General features: G+C 44.7%; 1 protein-coding gene across 4 annotated transcripts in view; it reads left to right on the top strand.

Annotated features, from left to right (window-relative positions):
- RANBP17 (RAN binding protein 17) overlaps window positions 1-18,115 on the top strand; it is a 270,646-nt gene that overhangs the window by 218,031 nt on the left and 34,500 nt on the right. For all 4 annotated transcript variants that reach the window (XM_066273253.1, XM_066273255.1, XM_066273254.1 and 1 more), the window contains 2 exons: window positions 13,584-13,798; window positions 15,357-15,495. In XM_066273253.1, coding sequence (XP_066129350.1) covers window positions 13,584-13,798; window positions 15,357-15,495 — 354 coding nt within the window. The remainder of the gene's footprint in view (window positions 1-13,583; window positions 13,799-15,356; window positions 15,496-18,115) is intronic.

The following is an 18,115-nucleotide window of genomic DNA, read 5'->3' on the forward strand; positions in this document are numbered from 1 at the left end:
GACCTGTGATGGCGCAGTGGATAAAGCGTCGACCTGGAAATGCTGATGTTGCCGGTTCAAAACCCTGGGCTTGCCTGGTCAAGGCACATATGGGAGTTGATGCTTCCAGCTCCTCCCCCCGTCTCTCTCTCCTCTCTGTCTCTCTCTGTCTCCTCTCTAAAAATAAATAAAATAAATAAATAAATAAATAAATAAATAAAAAGATAACTGGAAAAAAAAAAAAAGCATAGTAGTCTTGCCTGACCAGGCGGTGGCACAGTGGATAGAATATTGGACTGGAACAAGGAGGACCCAGATTCAAAACCTGAGGTCACCCACTTGAGCACAGGCTCACCAGCTTGAGCACAGGGTTGCTGGCTTGAGCATGGGATCATAGACACGACCCCATGGTCACTGGCTCGAGCCCAAAGGTCGCTGGCTTGAAGCCCAAGGTCACTGGCTTGAGCCCAAGGTCTCTGGCTTGAGCAAGGGGTCACTGGCTCAACTGGAGTCTCTCAGTCAAGGCACATATGAGGAAGCAATGAACAACTAAGGAGCTGCAACGAAGAATTGATGCTTCTTGTCTCTTTCCCTTCCTGTCTGTCTCTGTCTCTCTGTCTCTCTCCCTCTCTCTGTCACACACACAAAAAAAGAACATAGTATGTTTTAAAAGTAGAAGCCCATATTTTAAGGCAGGAAAACAGTTGTTTTAAATTAATTCAGAATATTCTTCAGCTCAGATCTATATGTATGGAAGGCCTTTGTTTAAAATGCTTAGTTTTAATTTTGCAGTTGACTTTTAGAGTTGGAGATTGTAAGTGTATGGAAATTATGGAAAATCACCTCATTAAAGACAGTCAACTTGCGTTCTCTTATTTTCATCTCTACCAGCAACTCATTGCCACAGCTTTTGTGTCTCTTGAAAGAGGACACATTGGAATCATATAAAGTAGAAATGCTTTGCCTCCTAAAGGTTACAATCGACCTCTTTTTAAATATTCTCAGCGCCATTCGCCACACTTCCCGTGTATGTCTAATTTCTGTCTTATTGTACAGAGATGGACGTCTGGACCATTTTCCGCAAGTATGGTACCTTAGAAAAAGCATACTGCTGGGGGTTAAAAGATCTCAGTACCAACCCTTACTAACTCTGTGACCTTCAGCTAAGACACTATATAACTTTTTGTACCTGGTTTTCTCAGATACTATAAAATTCGGAATCCGAATGTCCCTCCATACCTGCAAGAGACTGGTTCTATGACCTCCCATGCCCGCATACCAAAATCCACCGACTCTTACGCCCCTCATATAAGGTGCCATAGGATTTGCATACAAGGCTGCAGCAGGCTCTGCCCACACGTCACTTTAATCGCACAGATTCAACATAGCACTCCGTGAATGGCAAATTCAAGCTTTGCTTTTTGAAACTTTCCAGGATTATTTCTGGTTCCTTTAGACCCACAGTGGATTGAATCTGCGGATAGAATACAGAGGCTGACTGTAATGGATAGTACCTACTGACCCCGTCTAGTTAGGATGAGAGGTGGTGGGTGGAGCTGCCCTGGGTAAAGGGCTGGCACAGGCTGTGACGGAGAACGGGTGCTCAGGGCCGTGTCTCCTGACCCTCAGCTGTTCTCTTGCACTCGTGGGACATTTTCCTCGGGCCAGCGGTTCACTGACCATGTCACATTTCTACTCCGGGGTGCCTTCTACTTGGACCACACTGCCCAGCTTCCTTCTGCCTGTCACAAGGCTGAGTTTCTATTTTCTCACTTTTCTGAAGGAAATATTTTTTGTTATGAAACAATGCCTGTATAAGAATTTCTTAGTAGTCCGTAGAACTTTAACTACATGAGTGTTAGACTCCTACGACCAGTCCGAATTGTAACTCTTCGTTTCCCGCTCTCTGCGTCCTGTTTCTATCACCGAGTGTCATTTTCCCAACGAGACTCGTTCAGTATTGCAGTGGGGCTGAGAGCAGTAGCTTCCTCCTCTGACGGGATCCCTGACTGTCTAGAGCAGAAGCTGTGTCCAGCAAATGGCATGAAAGGCGTCTCAGAACAGCGCCGATCCGGGGGCTCCAGCAGCTCTCCAGGCCTCCCCGGCGGGTCTGACCCAGCAGAGGCATTACAGCAGAAGGGAGAAAGGTAACTACGTAAGGACTGCTGTGGAAGAAGAGCAGGAGGAGGTAGAGAGAAGCAGATGAAGGGAAGGAAGAAGAGGAAGGACGTGAAATGAAAAAGGGATAAAACCCTCAAAGCGTCCTTGAAAAGTCAGGAAGGTGTTTTCTTAGCCCGAAGAAAGACTAGGAGATTAGGCTCAGGCTCTGCTCCTCACGTTGGACTAATAATAATGGTAACTTCCATTTTCCAGTCAGTTATAACCTGCCTGCCTGCTCCCACACTAGGACGTTCACCATACATTAGCCCATTGACTCTTCACGGTGGGTATTACTGCCACTCACCAGTCACTGGGACTTGGTTAATTAAGTAGGTAGCTTAGTCACTTTTGCCTCAATTTCTTGTGGAACAGAGAAAATAATATCTATCTCTTAGGTAGTTGTGAAGATTCAATTAGATTATACATGAGAAGACCTTCAACCAGTTGGCTGCTGTGATTATTGGTAGGAGGAAAGTGAAACTCACAGAAGGGAAGAGATTCGCCAGATGTTGCATAGCGAGCACGTGGCTGAATTGGAATCTCATTCACCGTCTGTGTGACTTCAGTAGTCTTCCATATTTCTTCTTGCCATGTGGGAGTTGCCAAAGGAAGGTTGTGCTTGGGTATTTATAATGAAGCACTGTTTTTTACAGTGTGGTGATTTCTATCCCACAACCTAAGTGAAATCAAAGGCTCAATGGAAAAATGTCCCTCAGCTTTGCTACCAGTGACTGATACATGTACTTTGCGTAGAATAATAGAAACTGTCTCTCAGCCTTCACTGGCCCCCGTGAGGGCCCCCGTGAGCTAGGCTGAGTTTGCCCATCTTTACCTGCTGTGATGTCGTATTATCCACGCTCTACCTCTGGGGAGTCTGGTACGCTCATTGGAGGGAGGTCATGTGGCTGTCACCCAGGAGTCTGGAAAGTGAAGGGGACGAGTGACGGGAGGACACAGAAGAGCCAGCGTGATGTATTTCTTTGGTAAACCAAGGGGAAGCAAGGGGAAGCCCGTGAAGGAAACAGGCCAGGACATTCCGTGGTCCCTTCTGTCTCCACCCTCACTGGGCTTTGCCTTGGCTCCCCTCTCCTGGGCAGCGGGGCGAGGACTCGTTTCCAGGTGCACCTGACTGCCGTACAGTTTGTGGAATACCTCCACCCCCTGCTCAATGAGACTGGCAGAAAATAATAATACTTTTGATATGCTGTTTTATTTATCTACATTCTGTCATGATATACTTTGATGTAAGTTTTTAATTTTGCTGGAGCCCTGAGCAGCTCTCACTGTTACTGCGCAGGGTCAGCAATGAGGTTAGCCGCCGTAGCACAAGACAATTTCCTGCTTGTACAGCCCAGGTAACATTTGGATGAGGATTAAATTTTACCACATTTTCTACTAGCCCAAGCCTATTATTTCTAATGAGTTTTAAATTGCTCCAAGAACGTGTATTTCAAAACTTAGTGCTATGTTCTGTTCAGCCTGAGCAACTCAATAAAAGAAATTTCTTTCTTAAATTTTTGGTTAAAATGTTGCATGCAGTGTAATAAATGTTATTACTTTGGAAGCCTACTTCTCAGTTTTAAGAACTAGATGATGCTTATGCTCAATTTCCATTTGTCTCATCTTTTCTCGCCTTCACCTCTGGGCACCGGTACCTTTAGTGACATCTGTTGGCTGAAGAGAGCACGGAGGGAGAAATGTGATTGTTTTCATAAGGTTGGCCTGGATGGAACTGCTTATATCCCTTCCTTAGGTACCTGATTTAAGAAAGTCCGGTGTGTAAAAATCTGAACTTGAAAAATGCATAGAACAAGCTCTGATTATTCATGATGGCCAAGAATTTACATCAGGGTTCTTTTGAGCAGTCTGTGCTGCGGGTGCATTTAATTTATGACTTAATAGTTCACATAACTGAATATGAAAAGTACAGGCTACTGTTATATATTTACTGTGACCTAGATAACAGACCAGTGCTTTTCAAACTGGGTTTTGCAGAACCCTTGAGATCCATGACAGTGCCACAGAGACTGTCTATAGTTGCATTGTTTATAAAAGGGGTTACTTTAAAAAAAATTTTTTTTTAATAAAATAGCTTGAAAATTATGGGAATGTACTAGTAGAAGTGTAAGAATGAAGGTTTATGATTGTATCCTTACGTTCACATGATCACAGTGAGAAAGCCGCAGGACGCATTGGTCTTGAAATAACCAGAGACTTGCTCAGATGTCACCAGGAAATAATAGTTCTGGGAAACATTGTCAGGAACCATAGATATGGCCTCAGAGCTCATCAAAGCCTTGGTTGGGGACATAGAATGACAAAGTAGTACAGTAAAACTCAAAAGTCTTGTGAGACAGTGAAATGATCAACACCTTGAGGATCACAACACGAGGACCAGGTGTCTTTATAAAGCGAGGCCTTTAGGAAGACGTTCCACAGTGACTCCCGGAAGCTGCTGGTCTCAGAGAGTCCCCTTTGCCCCCACATTTGTTGGACTTGGCCCATTCTAGAGGCCGGCAAAAATGCAAAGTTAATAAGTAAAGGCAACCTCTTAGAATTCAGTAGATTCTTTCTCCCATGCAGCTACCATTTATTGAGCACTTACTATGTATTTGCTGCTACTGTGAGAGTCACAAGGCCTAGAAAGAGAAATAGGACACAGAAAAAGAATCTTACTGATCCTTTTCTTAAGAAACTTAAGGAAACCCCCAGTGGGGGGTTCAGAGAAGCAGATGAAGGATTCTGATGTGTTGTGTTCACTGCATGCCACCAAAGCACGCAGCGTGCTGTGGGCGCCCAGAAGAGAGGTCTGTAACTCCACTGCGCGGTCAGAGAAGGCAGTATTTCTTTAAAGAATAAGAATGTGCTCCAGAAGTTTGAGAGGCCATTTCAAACAGACAATAATTTTTACAAAATCATGTCAATAGGAAACACTAGCATGATCTATTAGTAAACTGCAGGGATTTCAAAATCGCTATAGAAAATAGTGAAAAAACTTTGTTATCTCACCACTCAAAGATCACCATTACTAACAGTTTCGTATGTGCTCTTCCATGCTTTTTTATATGCACATATACATCCATTTTTTTCCAAAAGTGGTTTCATAATATACTTGCTAATCTGTGCTTTGCTGTTTTTCTCCCTGTTAATATATGTGAATCTACCGTATCTTTTTTTTTTTTTTTTAACAGAGACAGAGAGAGAGTCAGAGAGAGGGATAGATAGGGACAGATAGGAATGAAGAGAGATGAGAAGCATCAATCATCAGTTTTTTGTTGTGACACCTTAGTTGTTCATTGATTGCTTTCTCACATGTGCCTTGACCGTGGGGCCACAGCAGACCGAGTAACCACCTGCTCAAGCCAGCGACCTTGGGTCCAAGCTGGTGAGCTCTGCCCAAACCAGATGAGCCTGCGCCCAAGCTGGCGACCTCGGAGTCTCGAACCTGGGTCCTCCGCATCCCAGTCCAATGCTCTATCCATTGCGCCACCGCCTGGTCAGGCTCTACCGTATCTTTTTAAGTAGCTCCAGAGTACTTCATTTCATGGTCATACTGTAAGATTCACTTTTTGATAAACGTAATCTTTGATAAGCATCATTTTTCACTCTCATTCACCACGTTTCAGTAAGCAACTTTGTACATTTAGCTTTTTTAGCTGCAGTCATTCAACAAATATATACTGAGAGCAGCAGGCACTGCTCTGTTCTCTGGATACATCACTGAGCAAAACTGAAAAAAATTATTTAGTATGTTAGAAGGTAATAAATGCTATAAAAAGGAAGGATGGAGAGAGAGAGGAAGAAGAAGAAGAAGAAGAAGAAGAAGAAGAAGAAGAAGAAGAAGAAGAAGAAGAAGAAGAAGAAGAAGGAGGAGGAGGAGAAGAAGAAGGAGAAGGAAGAAGAAAGAGGAGGAGGAGGAGGAGGAGGAAGAAGAAGAAGGAAGAAGAAGAAGAAGGAAGAAGAAGGAGGAGGAGGAGGAGGAGGAGGAAGGGAGGGAGGGAGGGAAGGAAGGAAGGAAGGAAGGAAGGAAGGAAGGAAGGAAGGAAGGAAGGAAGGAAGGAAGGAAGGAAGGAAGGAAGGAAGGAAGGAAAAGGAAGGAAGGAAGGAAGGAAGGAAGGAAGGAAGGAAGGAAGGAAGGAAGGACAAGGAGCATTAGAAGCAGCAGAGATGGCGAGCATGTCGCTGTAGGAAGTGACCGGGGTGGGCCTTGTTGGGCAGGTGACACTTGATCAAAGGCTCACAGTGAGGGAGGTGGTTCCTCACGAGGGCTGCCCTGAGGAAGAGTGTTCCAGGCTGAGGAACGCCACGTTCTGGGTCCCGGGTCAGAAGTGCGTCTGGAACATCTGAAGAACAGCGAGATCAGTAGCGGGAGCAGAGGAAGCCAAAGGGACAGAGGTGACCAGAGCAGGGTCACTGACGTCATGCCCTGTAACCATCTTCGGGGCTCCGGTGCCGATTCCACTGAGACAGAGGGACTTCAGGATGTTTGGAGCAGAGGAATGACATGGTTTGATACTGGCTTTGACCAAGCTGCTGGCAGTGGGATTGGTGGGAAGTGCTTGGATTCTGGGTCTATTTTGAAGGTAAAGCGAATCAGAATTTTTGGTGGCTTGGATATATGGTGTGAGCGAAGCAATGTAGCCGAGGAATGTTGGCACACACCTGGAAAGATGAGGTTACCATCCACTGAGGTGGAGAAGGCTGGGGGGTTGTGAGGGTATCAAAAGTTCCTTTGGTCATGTTGAGCTTGAGATGTTGGTTAGACATCCAGGTGGAGAGGATGACTACGGAGCCAGATAGTTGGTGTGAGGTTTGGAAGGAGGTCTGGCCTAGAGAAACAAGCTTGCGCGTCATTGCCTCTTGGCTGGCATTCAAAGCTGGGAAGCTAGATAAGATCGCCAGTGCCCAGGCTGGGGGTAATGTACATGTAGGAGACCTGGGTGTGATCCTGGAGGCGCGCCAGGGTTAGGAAGAGAGGGAGAAGAGAAGCCAGCTAAGGAGAGTGAGGAGTGACCCCGGAATAAGAGAAAATCAGAAGAGTGCATTGCATGTCTTGTAAGACGAGGAAGATGTAGTCAACTAGTCAACCATGTCAACAGCTGCCAGTGGTCAAGTGAGGTAAGGACTCGGAGTCGCCCGTTACAGTTAGCAACAAGGTCACTGGGAGCCTTGAGAAGACACTTCCAGTGCAGTGGGTGTGGGAGAGGATCAGAGGGGAAAGGATGCAGACAGACAAGTTTTGGAGGAGTTTTGTTACAAGGGAGAATAATAACTAGTGTGGAAATAGGGCCAAGAGAAGGTTTTGTATTTTTTTTAATGGAGATAATAGCATGATATGTATTCCAATAAGATGAACTAATAGCAAAAGAGAGAGAGAGCATAGAAGAGAGTGGGGGAAGATGGTGGTGCTTTGTCCCTAAGCGCACAGGCAGAGCTGGGAGCTGGCGGGCGCTCGCTTTTACAGAAGACAGCGCCTGTGCGTGCAGGTGCCGGCAGATAGGTGGGTATGGTATTGAATGTTTACAATTAGGATATATTCCCAAAAGTGGACTTACACATTTTTATCTTTTTAATAAATATTACTAAGTGGCCTCTGGACTGGCTGTGCTAATTGACATTTCCCACAGTCCTCTCAGTCAACACTGCATTGTTCACTCCTTGTCATTTTGAGCGGGAAATAGATTTCTCCCCGGTCCCCAGGGCTTCAGTACTGTGCACGTTCGTGTCCAGGGGCCCGGGCTGGCTTGCAGGACAGACCTGGAGTAAGGGACATCAGCCAGCCTGTGGCTGTAGAGCTGTCCCCTAAATATCAAATTCACTTAAAAATTGTAGAGATTAAAAGGGAAAAAGAAAAAGTAAATCAATGTAATGGATTGCTTCATAAGCCAGGAAGTAACACTGTTCATACCGTTAGTTGTTCTGAGTATAACATATACTCCTGTAGTATCTTGTCCCCTGTGCTTTGCCCTCAGTATCCCGTGAGGGCACAGAGAGCTGGTGGAGTGTGGGGCAGAGAACCACACTGGGAGCCCCTGGAGCCATTCTTCGTTGAGGGAACAGGGAAGGCAGGCAGAGGTATAGCTTTGACCTTACTTTGAATTATGTATCAGAAAGAGGTGACGTTATTGCACACCACACTCCCAGCTTCACCTCCTCCCCTGTCCCAGGCCGCAGCTCCCCCTGTGTGACCTCATGGGCTCTTGGACTGGAGAAGGAGATGACCCCCAGTGCCACGTTCAGATACAGCCCGCGTTCACTGCGCACGGGGCCGGTTCCTATGGTATAAGCGCTTCACATTTGCCGGTGCCTTTGCTCCCTGTAGGAGCCTTGTGAGTTATAGGTACTGTTGTTATTCTCATTTTATAGATGAAGAGTCTGACTCACAGAGGGTAATCATCTGCTCAGACATCCAGGAAGTAAGAAAAGATGTGGGCTTCAACGTCTAGGTCAGATGCCTCGGCAGCCACCTGTTCGTCCCTGCATGTTTATGACTTGTGTTCATTTCAGCTAGAATCTTCTCATTTCCCAGTTCTCCGTCGGAGGCCCGGGAAGGCAGCCACTCCTCTGTAAGAGCAGGGAGCCTTCCGGGGAGGTGGGGCCTTCCTGGAGCCAGCCATTCGGGAGAGAGAGGGTGTCGGAAAGAAAAAAAATGTTTAATGGACCTGAAAGTAGATCTTGGCTAAATTGAAGGGACGTTGCATCTTTATATGCACACCCCTCTCTGAGGCTGGGCCCTGAGGGTTGTCTGGAAGGGTGCTTCGAGTTTGGGAGCTAAACAAACAAACAAACAAGAAAGGCTTCTCCGGGACAGAGAATAGAAGTCACAAAAGAGAAACCCAAGCAGCTAATACACACCAATAATGAGGAAAATATTTTTAACCCGCCAGACGATCTCTGTCGGGCGTCCTCTGTGCTTACTCCCCGGTTCACTGCCCTCGCTGCTGAGGAGATCTCAGCCACGGTGCAGGAGGTCTGTCTGCGGGGAGAAACGGCGGTTCCTGCCGCTCTGCCTGCATCCCCCACTGTCGCGTGGGCCAGGCTAACCGTTCCACTCAGCGCTCTTCCTGGGTCCCAGCACGCAGCCTCGGCCTCCATCTCGCCAGGGCTGATGTTAAAGCCGGAACAGCAGCTCACCCCACTGCAATGATGGCAGCTGGAGTCACGGGAAACAGTTACCTATTCTCCTTTGGAGTCTAACTTTGAAAGTTTCTTTTATTTCATTCAGGAAAGTATCGTTTCCTTTTGTGCTGCTACAGTGGTACCAGCGTGGCAGCTGTTCCTGGCTTCAGCGGCTGCCAGGCCAGCGATGCCCACCTTGCGACCACACCCCCTGCCCGGAGGGAGGGGCGGGAGGGAAGGAGGCAGGGTTTTCCAGGGTGGGCTGGAGCAGGGAAGGTGGGAGGGTTGTCGCGCCCGCAGGGAACACCAGACCAAGCCCCAGCCTGTCGCCTTTGTTCACAGTAGTGAGTCTCACTGCTAGACGTCAAGCCTTTTGAGGGCAGGATCTCCAACTTCAGTAAGTATTATTGAATTGGAGTCAGTAAATGACAACTTGGCCAAACCTTCTCTTCCATAGACTTCTTTTTTCAATTCATTGGAGTGACATTGGGTAATAAAATTATATAGATTTCAAGTGTACAATTCTGTAATACCATCATCTGTATATTGCATTGTGTATTTACTACCCAGAGTCTCCATATGTTTGACCCCCTTTACCCTTTAGTACCACCCACCCACCCGTTCCCCTTGGTAACCACCATCCTGTTGTCTGTGTCTATGTGTTTTGTTTGTCTTTGTTCATTTATATCTGTAGGACTTTTTAAAAAATTTTTATTTAGAAAATTAAATTCAACAGAGTGACACTGATCAATAAGAGTACATAGGTTTCGCCCTGGCCGGTTGGCTCAGTGGTAGAGCGTCGACCTGGCGTACAGGAGTCCCGAGTTCGATTCCTGGTCAGGGCACACAGGAGAAGTGCCCATCTGCTTCTCCACCCCTCCCCCTCTCCTTCCTCTCTGTCTCTCTCTTCCCCTCCCACAGCCAAGGCTCCATTGGAGCAAAGTTGGCCTGGGCACTGAGGATGGCTCTGTGGCCTCTGCCTCAGGTGCTAGAATGGCTCTGGTTGCAACAGAGTGACGCCCCAGATGGGCAGAGCATCACTCCCTGATGGGTATGCTGGGTGGATCCCGGTCTGGTGCATGCAGGAGTCTGTCTGACTGCCTCCCCATTTCCAACTTCAGAAAAATACAAAAAAAAAAAAAAGAGGACATAGGTTTCATGTAAACATCTCTATAGCATATGAACCGTTATATTGTATACCCATCACCCATATCCACAGTCTTTTGTAGCCACCGTGGAATCCCACCAAGGCACTTGAGCACAATAAGATATGCATTTCCTGTTTCAAAAATATTACTCATTCTACTTTTGCATGGTTATGATGGTTTACTGCCCACTGTTTTAATGAGCACAAAACATGTCTGAAATAGTACAAAAGACCTACGTGCCAAATTGCAACTTGAACTTAGAGGTAAAAGTACTCCTTGAGGACTGGTTATCCAGTCCTTTATAGTCAGTTTCCCCCATCAGAGTTGTCAGTCTGCCTAGCCCAGCTGCTGCTGAACAGCACAGGACCTTTACTTCTCCCAGCAGGGGATCAGTGTTAAAAGGCCCCAAAAGATGACCCATATTTCTCCTTGTGACCCTGGATTTCCCAACAAACACAAAATGTGTAGGCTACCATCACCACCATCATCACCACCATCACCACCACCATCACCACCATCGTCACCACCATCACCACCACCACCATCACCATCACCACCACCATCACCATCACCACCATCACTACCACCACCATCATCACCACCATCATCACCATCATCACCACCATCACCACCACCACCACCATCACCATCACCACCACCACCACCATCACCACCACCACCACCACCACCACCATCGTCACCACCACCACCATCGTCACCACCATCACCATCACCACCATCACTACCACCACCATCATCACCATCATCACCACCATCACCACCATCATCACCATCACCACCACCATCACCACCACCACCACCATCACCACCACCATCACCACCATCACCATCACCACCATCACCACCATCACCACCACCACCACCACCATCACCACCACCATCACCACCACCACCATCACCACCATCACCACCACCATCACCACCACCACCACCCCACCCCCCACTTACTCTAGCTCTCTCCATCACATGCAAGAAGTGCTTTCTTTCCTGGGAAAGGAAGGGAGGGAAGGCCTACCGTGGTTTGTGTTGAATTGAGGCAGAGGTAGAGAAGCAGTGGTCAGGAATGGCCCTGTCATGCCGTACCCTGCTCACTTAGACTTCCATGCTGTGCATTTAATCTACACAGAATACACTCCTCTACCTCCAAGTTCACTTGGGGAACAGCAGTTGATCCTTGAGAATCAACCTATCCTATGATGTCTTATCCCACTGCCCGCCAGCCCAAGCAGAGTCAGTCTTCGGTTCCCATAACATGCTGACACACCTCTCTGATGGTGTTTGTCACCTTGTCTGCAGTTATTTATCTACAGACCTGTTTCCCTCACCAGACTGAACTCCATCAGAGCAGAGAGTCTGTTTCATTCGTTGGTTGATCCCAGCGCCTCACACGTAACAACTCGGGTCTAGGCTGTCATATTGTGTGGAAGCTGTGCAGAGCTCACGGTGTATCTGGAAGGTGACTTAGGCTGAGATCTGAGAGAGGGTACAGAATTTGGTACAGAGGAAAATCCAAGGTATACGTCAGCCTTCTAGCTAATGGTTTTGTCATTCAGATGTGTGCATCATAAGCAAATAAGGACGCACAGAAGAAAACTAGATGGGAATGTCTCAGTAAGGCAGGTTAAGAGTGGTTCTATGCTTTGCTAGAGGCCTCGGTCCTTCTCAACCTCTTAGAGCACATGTGGTTATTGTAATATATCAGTCAGAATTCAAACGGGAAACAAGCACTGCGGCTCTTATGGAATAGAGAAGTTGTTTTAGGAATTAGACCTTGTACAGTCTTGGGCAAAGATGGGGAAATAGGTCCAGTGGGGAGAGTTCAGGAGAAAAATCACTGGTCATCCCTCCTGAAACAGTGGCGTGGATGGGGAGGTTTGAACTGGCAGGAAAGTCTAGATGCTGCACACGCACAGCGTGGGAGTGGGACACGGAAGGCCAGGGGCGAGGGGCTAGAGCAGTGCTGTGAAGCCAGCGAGAGACTGTCGCCTCCGCAGAGCTGCCGCGCTGTGCGCTTGCTGCCAAGAACTTGGTAGTGAGCTCGGGACCCTTGGTCAGCAGGGCTCGTAGCTCGAGACACAGCAGGAAAGAGCAAGGACGAACGGAAACCCAGTGGCATTTCTGTCCGCACTATCTCTAATCGCAACGGCCTTGAAATTGTGGCAGCATCTTCACTTGCACCTTCCAAATCTCACATAAATTTCTGTTTGGCCCAAGTCTAGCCCACAGCCATACAGGGAAATGGATTCTGGGAAACGATTCTTACTTAGCTAAGTCGACACAGTAGAAAACCACAACAGTGGACCTCTAAATTTTGCAAATTGAATTTAGTATCAATTTTAGAAGCAGTTCTTCCTTGAACAGGAAAAGGCAGAGCTGAGAAACATGTACAACTTTATATTTTTTTGCAAAAGCATTCTTGAGTTTTGCCTGGTAACATACCCTTACTAGCACACATTTCAAAAACAAATCGTTGGTTGTAAAAATTGTAAGGTGATTATATAACCATTTCTTTGTCTTTTGATGGTCAACATAGAATTTAAGCATAGTTTTTAAAGCAGTCATCTCTTGAGAGCCTCTGAAAAAGGATCTAAGGAGAAAAAGGAACATTTAACATTTATTGTGTCTATGCCAAGAACTCCTTACGTGTCTTATTTCACTTAATTCATATACCAAACCTGTGAGGCTCCTAAAAGTAGAGTAACTCACGATTAAGTTTATATAAAAGGTTGAAAATTCACCCCGGAATTTAGAGTAACGTATATTTCGGTCTAGGTCATCTTTTTCTCTCGACTTAGTTGGTTGTTTACTCCTACTTTTTTTTTTAACATCTTATTGAAAAATGGATAACACAGATATTAAAGTACATAAAGTGAACTAAACTTGGTACAACTCAGTGAATTTTTATGTCTGTATACATCAGATAAAAATATAAAATATTTTCTCGTGCCCTTGATTGAGTTTTCCTTGAGCTGTTTGTACTTCCCAAGTAAACTGCCTTATGTATTTAAATTTTCGTTACATGAATGATGTGATTCTTGAAACAGCAGTAGGGGGAAGTGGGCATAAGCAGTATAGTAAAAAAAATGTGTGCCTCCTCACTGCCTTGACTTGTATCTACTTGTATCACTTTCTCTCTGTGCTTTTTCCCTAAAACAGGTAATCAGATCCTGTCCCTGGGGAGCCTCTCAAAAGATCAGATTTATCCAATGAAACTCAAGGGCATCTCCATCTGCTATTCAGCTCTCAAGTCTGCCTTGTGTGGAAATTATGTCAGCTTTGGCGTCTTCAAGTTGTATGGGGACAACCATTTTGACAACGTACTCCAGGCCTTTGTCAAAATGCTGCTGTCCGTGTCCCACAGTGACTTGCTAGTAAGCCATCCTGCGTCGCGGGGGTCTGTGTGTGAAACGGGAAGGAACACCAGCCCAGGCTTGGAATTGTAACGAACGATGGCACCTGGAGAGTTAGGATGGAGCCGCAACACTGTACACATTAGGCCAGCATCTTGATGTAGCTTACAGAATTTCAACAGCCACGGTGGCTGTGTTTATATAATTAAATGTGCAGCTTTGGAAACTGCAGCTACCACCTTCTGACAAATGAGTCGACCAGAGTGCGCCAGGTTCTGAACCTAGAGAAAATGTAATTAGCAATTTCAGCTAATTGCTTACAACTAGACTTAGAAGTCAGCAAAGGTCTGTGTTTCCTGCAGCAGAAAAGGCAGGGTTGGCCGCCGGGTCTCCTGCAGGTCTGCTCCGTCCGCTTCGCCGGCTGTCCGGCCTCCACGTCCGCTGACGGTCTGGTGTGGTGCACGGACGGACTGCTGACCTGGACGCTGGGCGACCTAGTGCATGGTCTCAGCTCTGCCATTCACGAGGCGTTTAGCGTGGATAAATCACCTTCTCTATTTCTCCAGGCTTTCATTTCCTCACCTTCAAAATGAGTAAATTAAACAAAGTGATCTCTAGGTCCCCTTTCTCCTCTACCATCCAGTTTCTTTGATTAATGTCAGTGGTTTTCAAACTTTGAGGCCCTTCCGAATCACCTAGGGTGCTTGTTGGAAATTCAAAGTTCCAGGCTCCTCCCCTTGGCTGTGTCATGATCAGACTTTTGGTTTTAAACATCTCTGCCTGTTTACACAAAAGCTAGTATGTGCCCAGTGTGGTTACAGTAATTACTTCGGTACATAGCCAAGCATGCTCAGGCTGAGACAGGCTTTCCCAGCCCGAGGTCGCAAGTACGATCTGGGGTGGCCTTCACTCTGATGGACTGGTGCTCCCCTCCTCTCCCTTTCTAAGCTGGTCTTAACGGAGCCAGACCTCAAGCCCAAGGGGTGGAGCCTCTCTCTGGTAGAATGGAACACCTACTGAAGGTGCTGGTGACAGAACTTATAAAGGAGACACTTGAGTCAGGTCAGCCTTCTGTTACGGCCACCTGATTAGGGGACTCTTCCCTGCAGTCGAGGGCCACCAGAAAAAACTGTTGTGGCTCTGAGAATGTCTCCAGTCTTTTTTCTAACAGACAGACCTCTAACTTGGCAATTCTCAAAACTGAGGGTGCTTGGGACTTCCTTAGGGTACATATTAAAAATGCTGATTTTTGGACCTCTTTCCAGAGTTTCTCATTTAGTGAGTCTGATGTGGGGATCAAAGAACTGCATTTTTAACAAGCATTTCTGTAATTGTTTTGGACATGGACTTTTTTCCCCCACTGATATGAGAGAGAGAGAGAGAGAGAGAGAGAGAGAGAGAGAGAGAGAGAGAAGTGGGAAAGGAACCTTTTAAATGCTGGATTGAATTGAGAATCCCTGTTATTTGTTTTATATATTTTGATTTAAGTTTACCATTTCCAGTATCATAAACATTGCCACCTGACTGTGACATGTCTCTGCTTCTCTGTGGCGTGACATGCAGTGTCTCTGTGTTGTAGCAATACCGGAAGCTGAGCCAGTCTTACTACCCGCTCCTGGAGTGTCTCACTCAGGACCACATGAGCTTCGTCACCAACCTAGAGCCTCCTGTGCTGCTCTATGTGCTCACGTCTCTCTCCGAGGGACTCACGACTCTTGGTAAGTAGCACGGAGCGCGTGGTTTCCAGAGGAGACGCTTGACTGTGGTCTCGTCATGTACCTGCTCGTTCAGATGACCGTCTGATGAACGGGGGAAAGCTTGTGTACCCAACTGAAAGAGTGTATCACTATTACTTGCAAGTGAGAAGATGCTTTTGTTATATTTGATGCAGTTTATTTTTTAATCAGCTTTATTATGGTATAATTGACAGATAATAAAATTCATTCATTTTAAGTGAACTGTTCAGTGAGCCCTGAAAAATGTATATACACAGTCTTAAACCACCACAGCCAAGATAGAAAACACTTCTGTCAACACCAGACGCCCCCTCGTGCCCCCATCTGATGAGTCTTTCCTTTCCCTCAGCCAACCCCAAGGAACCACTGTCTACTTTCTCTCTTGATAGTTTGCCTTTTTCAGAATTTCATATAAGTGGAATCGTATACTTTTATCATTTTCTGCGTGTGGCATATTTCACTTAGCAGCAGAATGCCTTTGAGATTCATTCCTGTTGTTTTGTGAATTAGTTTATCCATTTCTATCACCGAGTGTTATTCCATTTTATGGATTACCACAGTTGTTTTTATGTATTCCCCAGCTGTTTGAAATTTGGGCTATCTTCATTATTTAGTTACTTTGAATAATGCTACTCTGAACATTGATGTACAACTCTTTCTGTGGACATATATTGTTTCTCTTGGGTAAGTACCCAGAAGTGGGATTTCTAGGTTATATGCTAAGTATATTTTTAACATAAAAAACTGCCAAACTGTTTCCCAAAGTGACTGTACCATTTTGCTCCCCCTAACAATGTATAAAGGCTTTAGTTGCCCTGTCTTCGGCAACACTTGTTATTATCAGCCTTTTTATCTTAGCCATCCTGATGTGGATTCAACTGGCTAAAATTTTGACACAGACTTTTACTTCTGCGTTCTTCTGTAGTTCTTTTATCGTTTTCTGTTTTTCTCTATCTTTGCTTTATTTTAGTGTCACTATGGTGCTCTCTTAAAATGAGTTGCTAAATATTTCCATGTCCATTTTCTTCAAATTTTGTATAGAATTGTTATTTTTCATTAAACATTTGTAGAATTCTCTAGTATAACATTAGGCCTAGATTTTTCTTCTATTACAAGATACTTAACTAAAAATTAAATGTCTTGAATGAATATAGGACAATTCAAGTTATTTATTGTATCTTGAGTAGCATTTGGTGTTTTGTATCTTCAAGAATTTGTCCATTTTTTATCTGAAGTTACTGACATTATTGACATAAAATTGTTCATAGTGTCCTCTTTTATACAATTTGTTTTCTATAGGGTCAGTAGTGATGTCCCCTTTCATCCTTGACATTGGCAATGTCTCTTTTTTTCTTAATCATTCTGGCTCTAGGTTTATCAGTGGCAAAGAACCAGCTTTCAGTTTTCATTGATTTTTCTCTGTTTTCTATTTTTTATTTCATTGATTTTATTATGATCTTTATTATTTTCTTTTTTCAGTTTACTTTGCTTTTCCTGTTCTAGTGTTTTCAAACAGAAGCTTAGATCACTGATTTTAGACCTTTGTTCTTTTCTAATACACTCATTTAATGCTTTAAGCACTGCTATAGCTATACTTCACAAAACTTTCATATTTATATTTTTTTTATTAGGTTGAAAATAGTTCCTAGTTGCCCTGCTGATTTCTTCTTTTACCAATGAGTTGTTACTTAGGAACACATTGTTTAATATCCAGACATTCAGAAATGTTCTTGATACCTTTCTGTTATTGAGTCTAGTTTAATTCCATTGTGTGGAATTACTTAATAATAGAGTATACTTAATGATTGTTATAAATTTTACATTTATTGAATCTTCTATAGTTCAAAATACAGTGAATGTTCCACAGGCACTTGAAATGAATGTGTATTCCATTGTTGTTGGAAAAACATTCTGTCTAAGTATCAGTTCTAATTGATTAATAATGTTCAGATTTTTTCTACATCTCACTGATTTCTTGTTTGTTTCTTTCTACTTGTTCTGTGAATTCCCAAGAATGATGTGTTGAAGTCTCTAACTATATAGATTTGTCCATTTTTCTTTTCAGTTCTGTCAGTCTTTATCGAAAGTATTTTGAAGCTTCCTTGTTAGGTATATAAATATTTAGAATTGCTATGTCCCCATAATGAATTTACCCCTTTATCATCATGAAATTACCTTTCTCCCTGGAATATCCTTTCTTCTGAAGTGTACTTCGCCTGATATCACTGGCCCCTTCAGCTTTCTTTTGATCATTGTTAGCCTCTTTTCTTTTTTATTATTTTCTTTTAATCCATGTCTTTATGTTTAAAATTAGATTCTTGTAGACAGCAGGTATTTTATATTATCGTTGTAAGTTTTTACAAACCTGGTGGCTTAAAGCAATTAAAATTTATTATCTTGTAGTTCTTTTTCTCTTCTCTCTCTCTCTCTTCTAGTTCTTTGGGTCATAAATCAGACATGGGATTGACATGGGTCAATCCATCTTCTTGCTTTTTCCGGCTTCTACAGACCAGCTACATGCCTTGGCCCGTGGCCCCTGGTTTCCAGCTTCAAAGCCAGCAACATTTTATCGCTCTGATCATTCTTCCATAATGCATCTCCC

This window comes from Saccopteryx bilineata, chromosome 4 (genome assembly GCF_036850765.1).
Source record: "Saccopteryx bilineata isolate mSacBil1 chromosome 4, mSacBil1_pri_phased_curated, whole genome shotgun sequence".
Lineage (NCBI taxonomy): Eukaryota > Metazoa > Chordata > Mammalia > Chiroptera > Emballonuridae > Saccopteryx > Saccopteryx bilineata.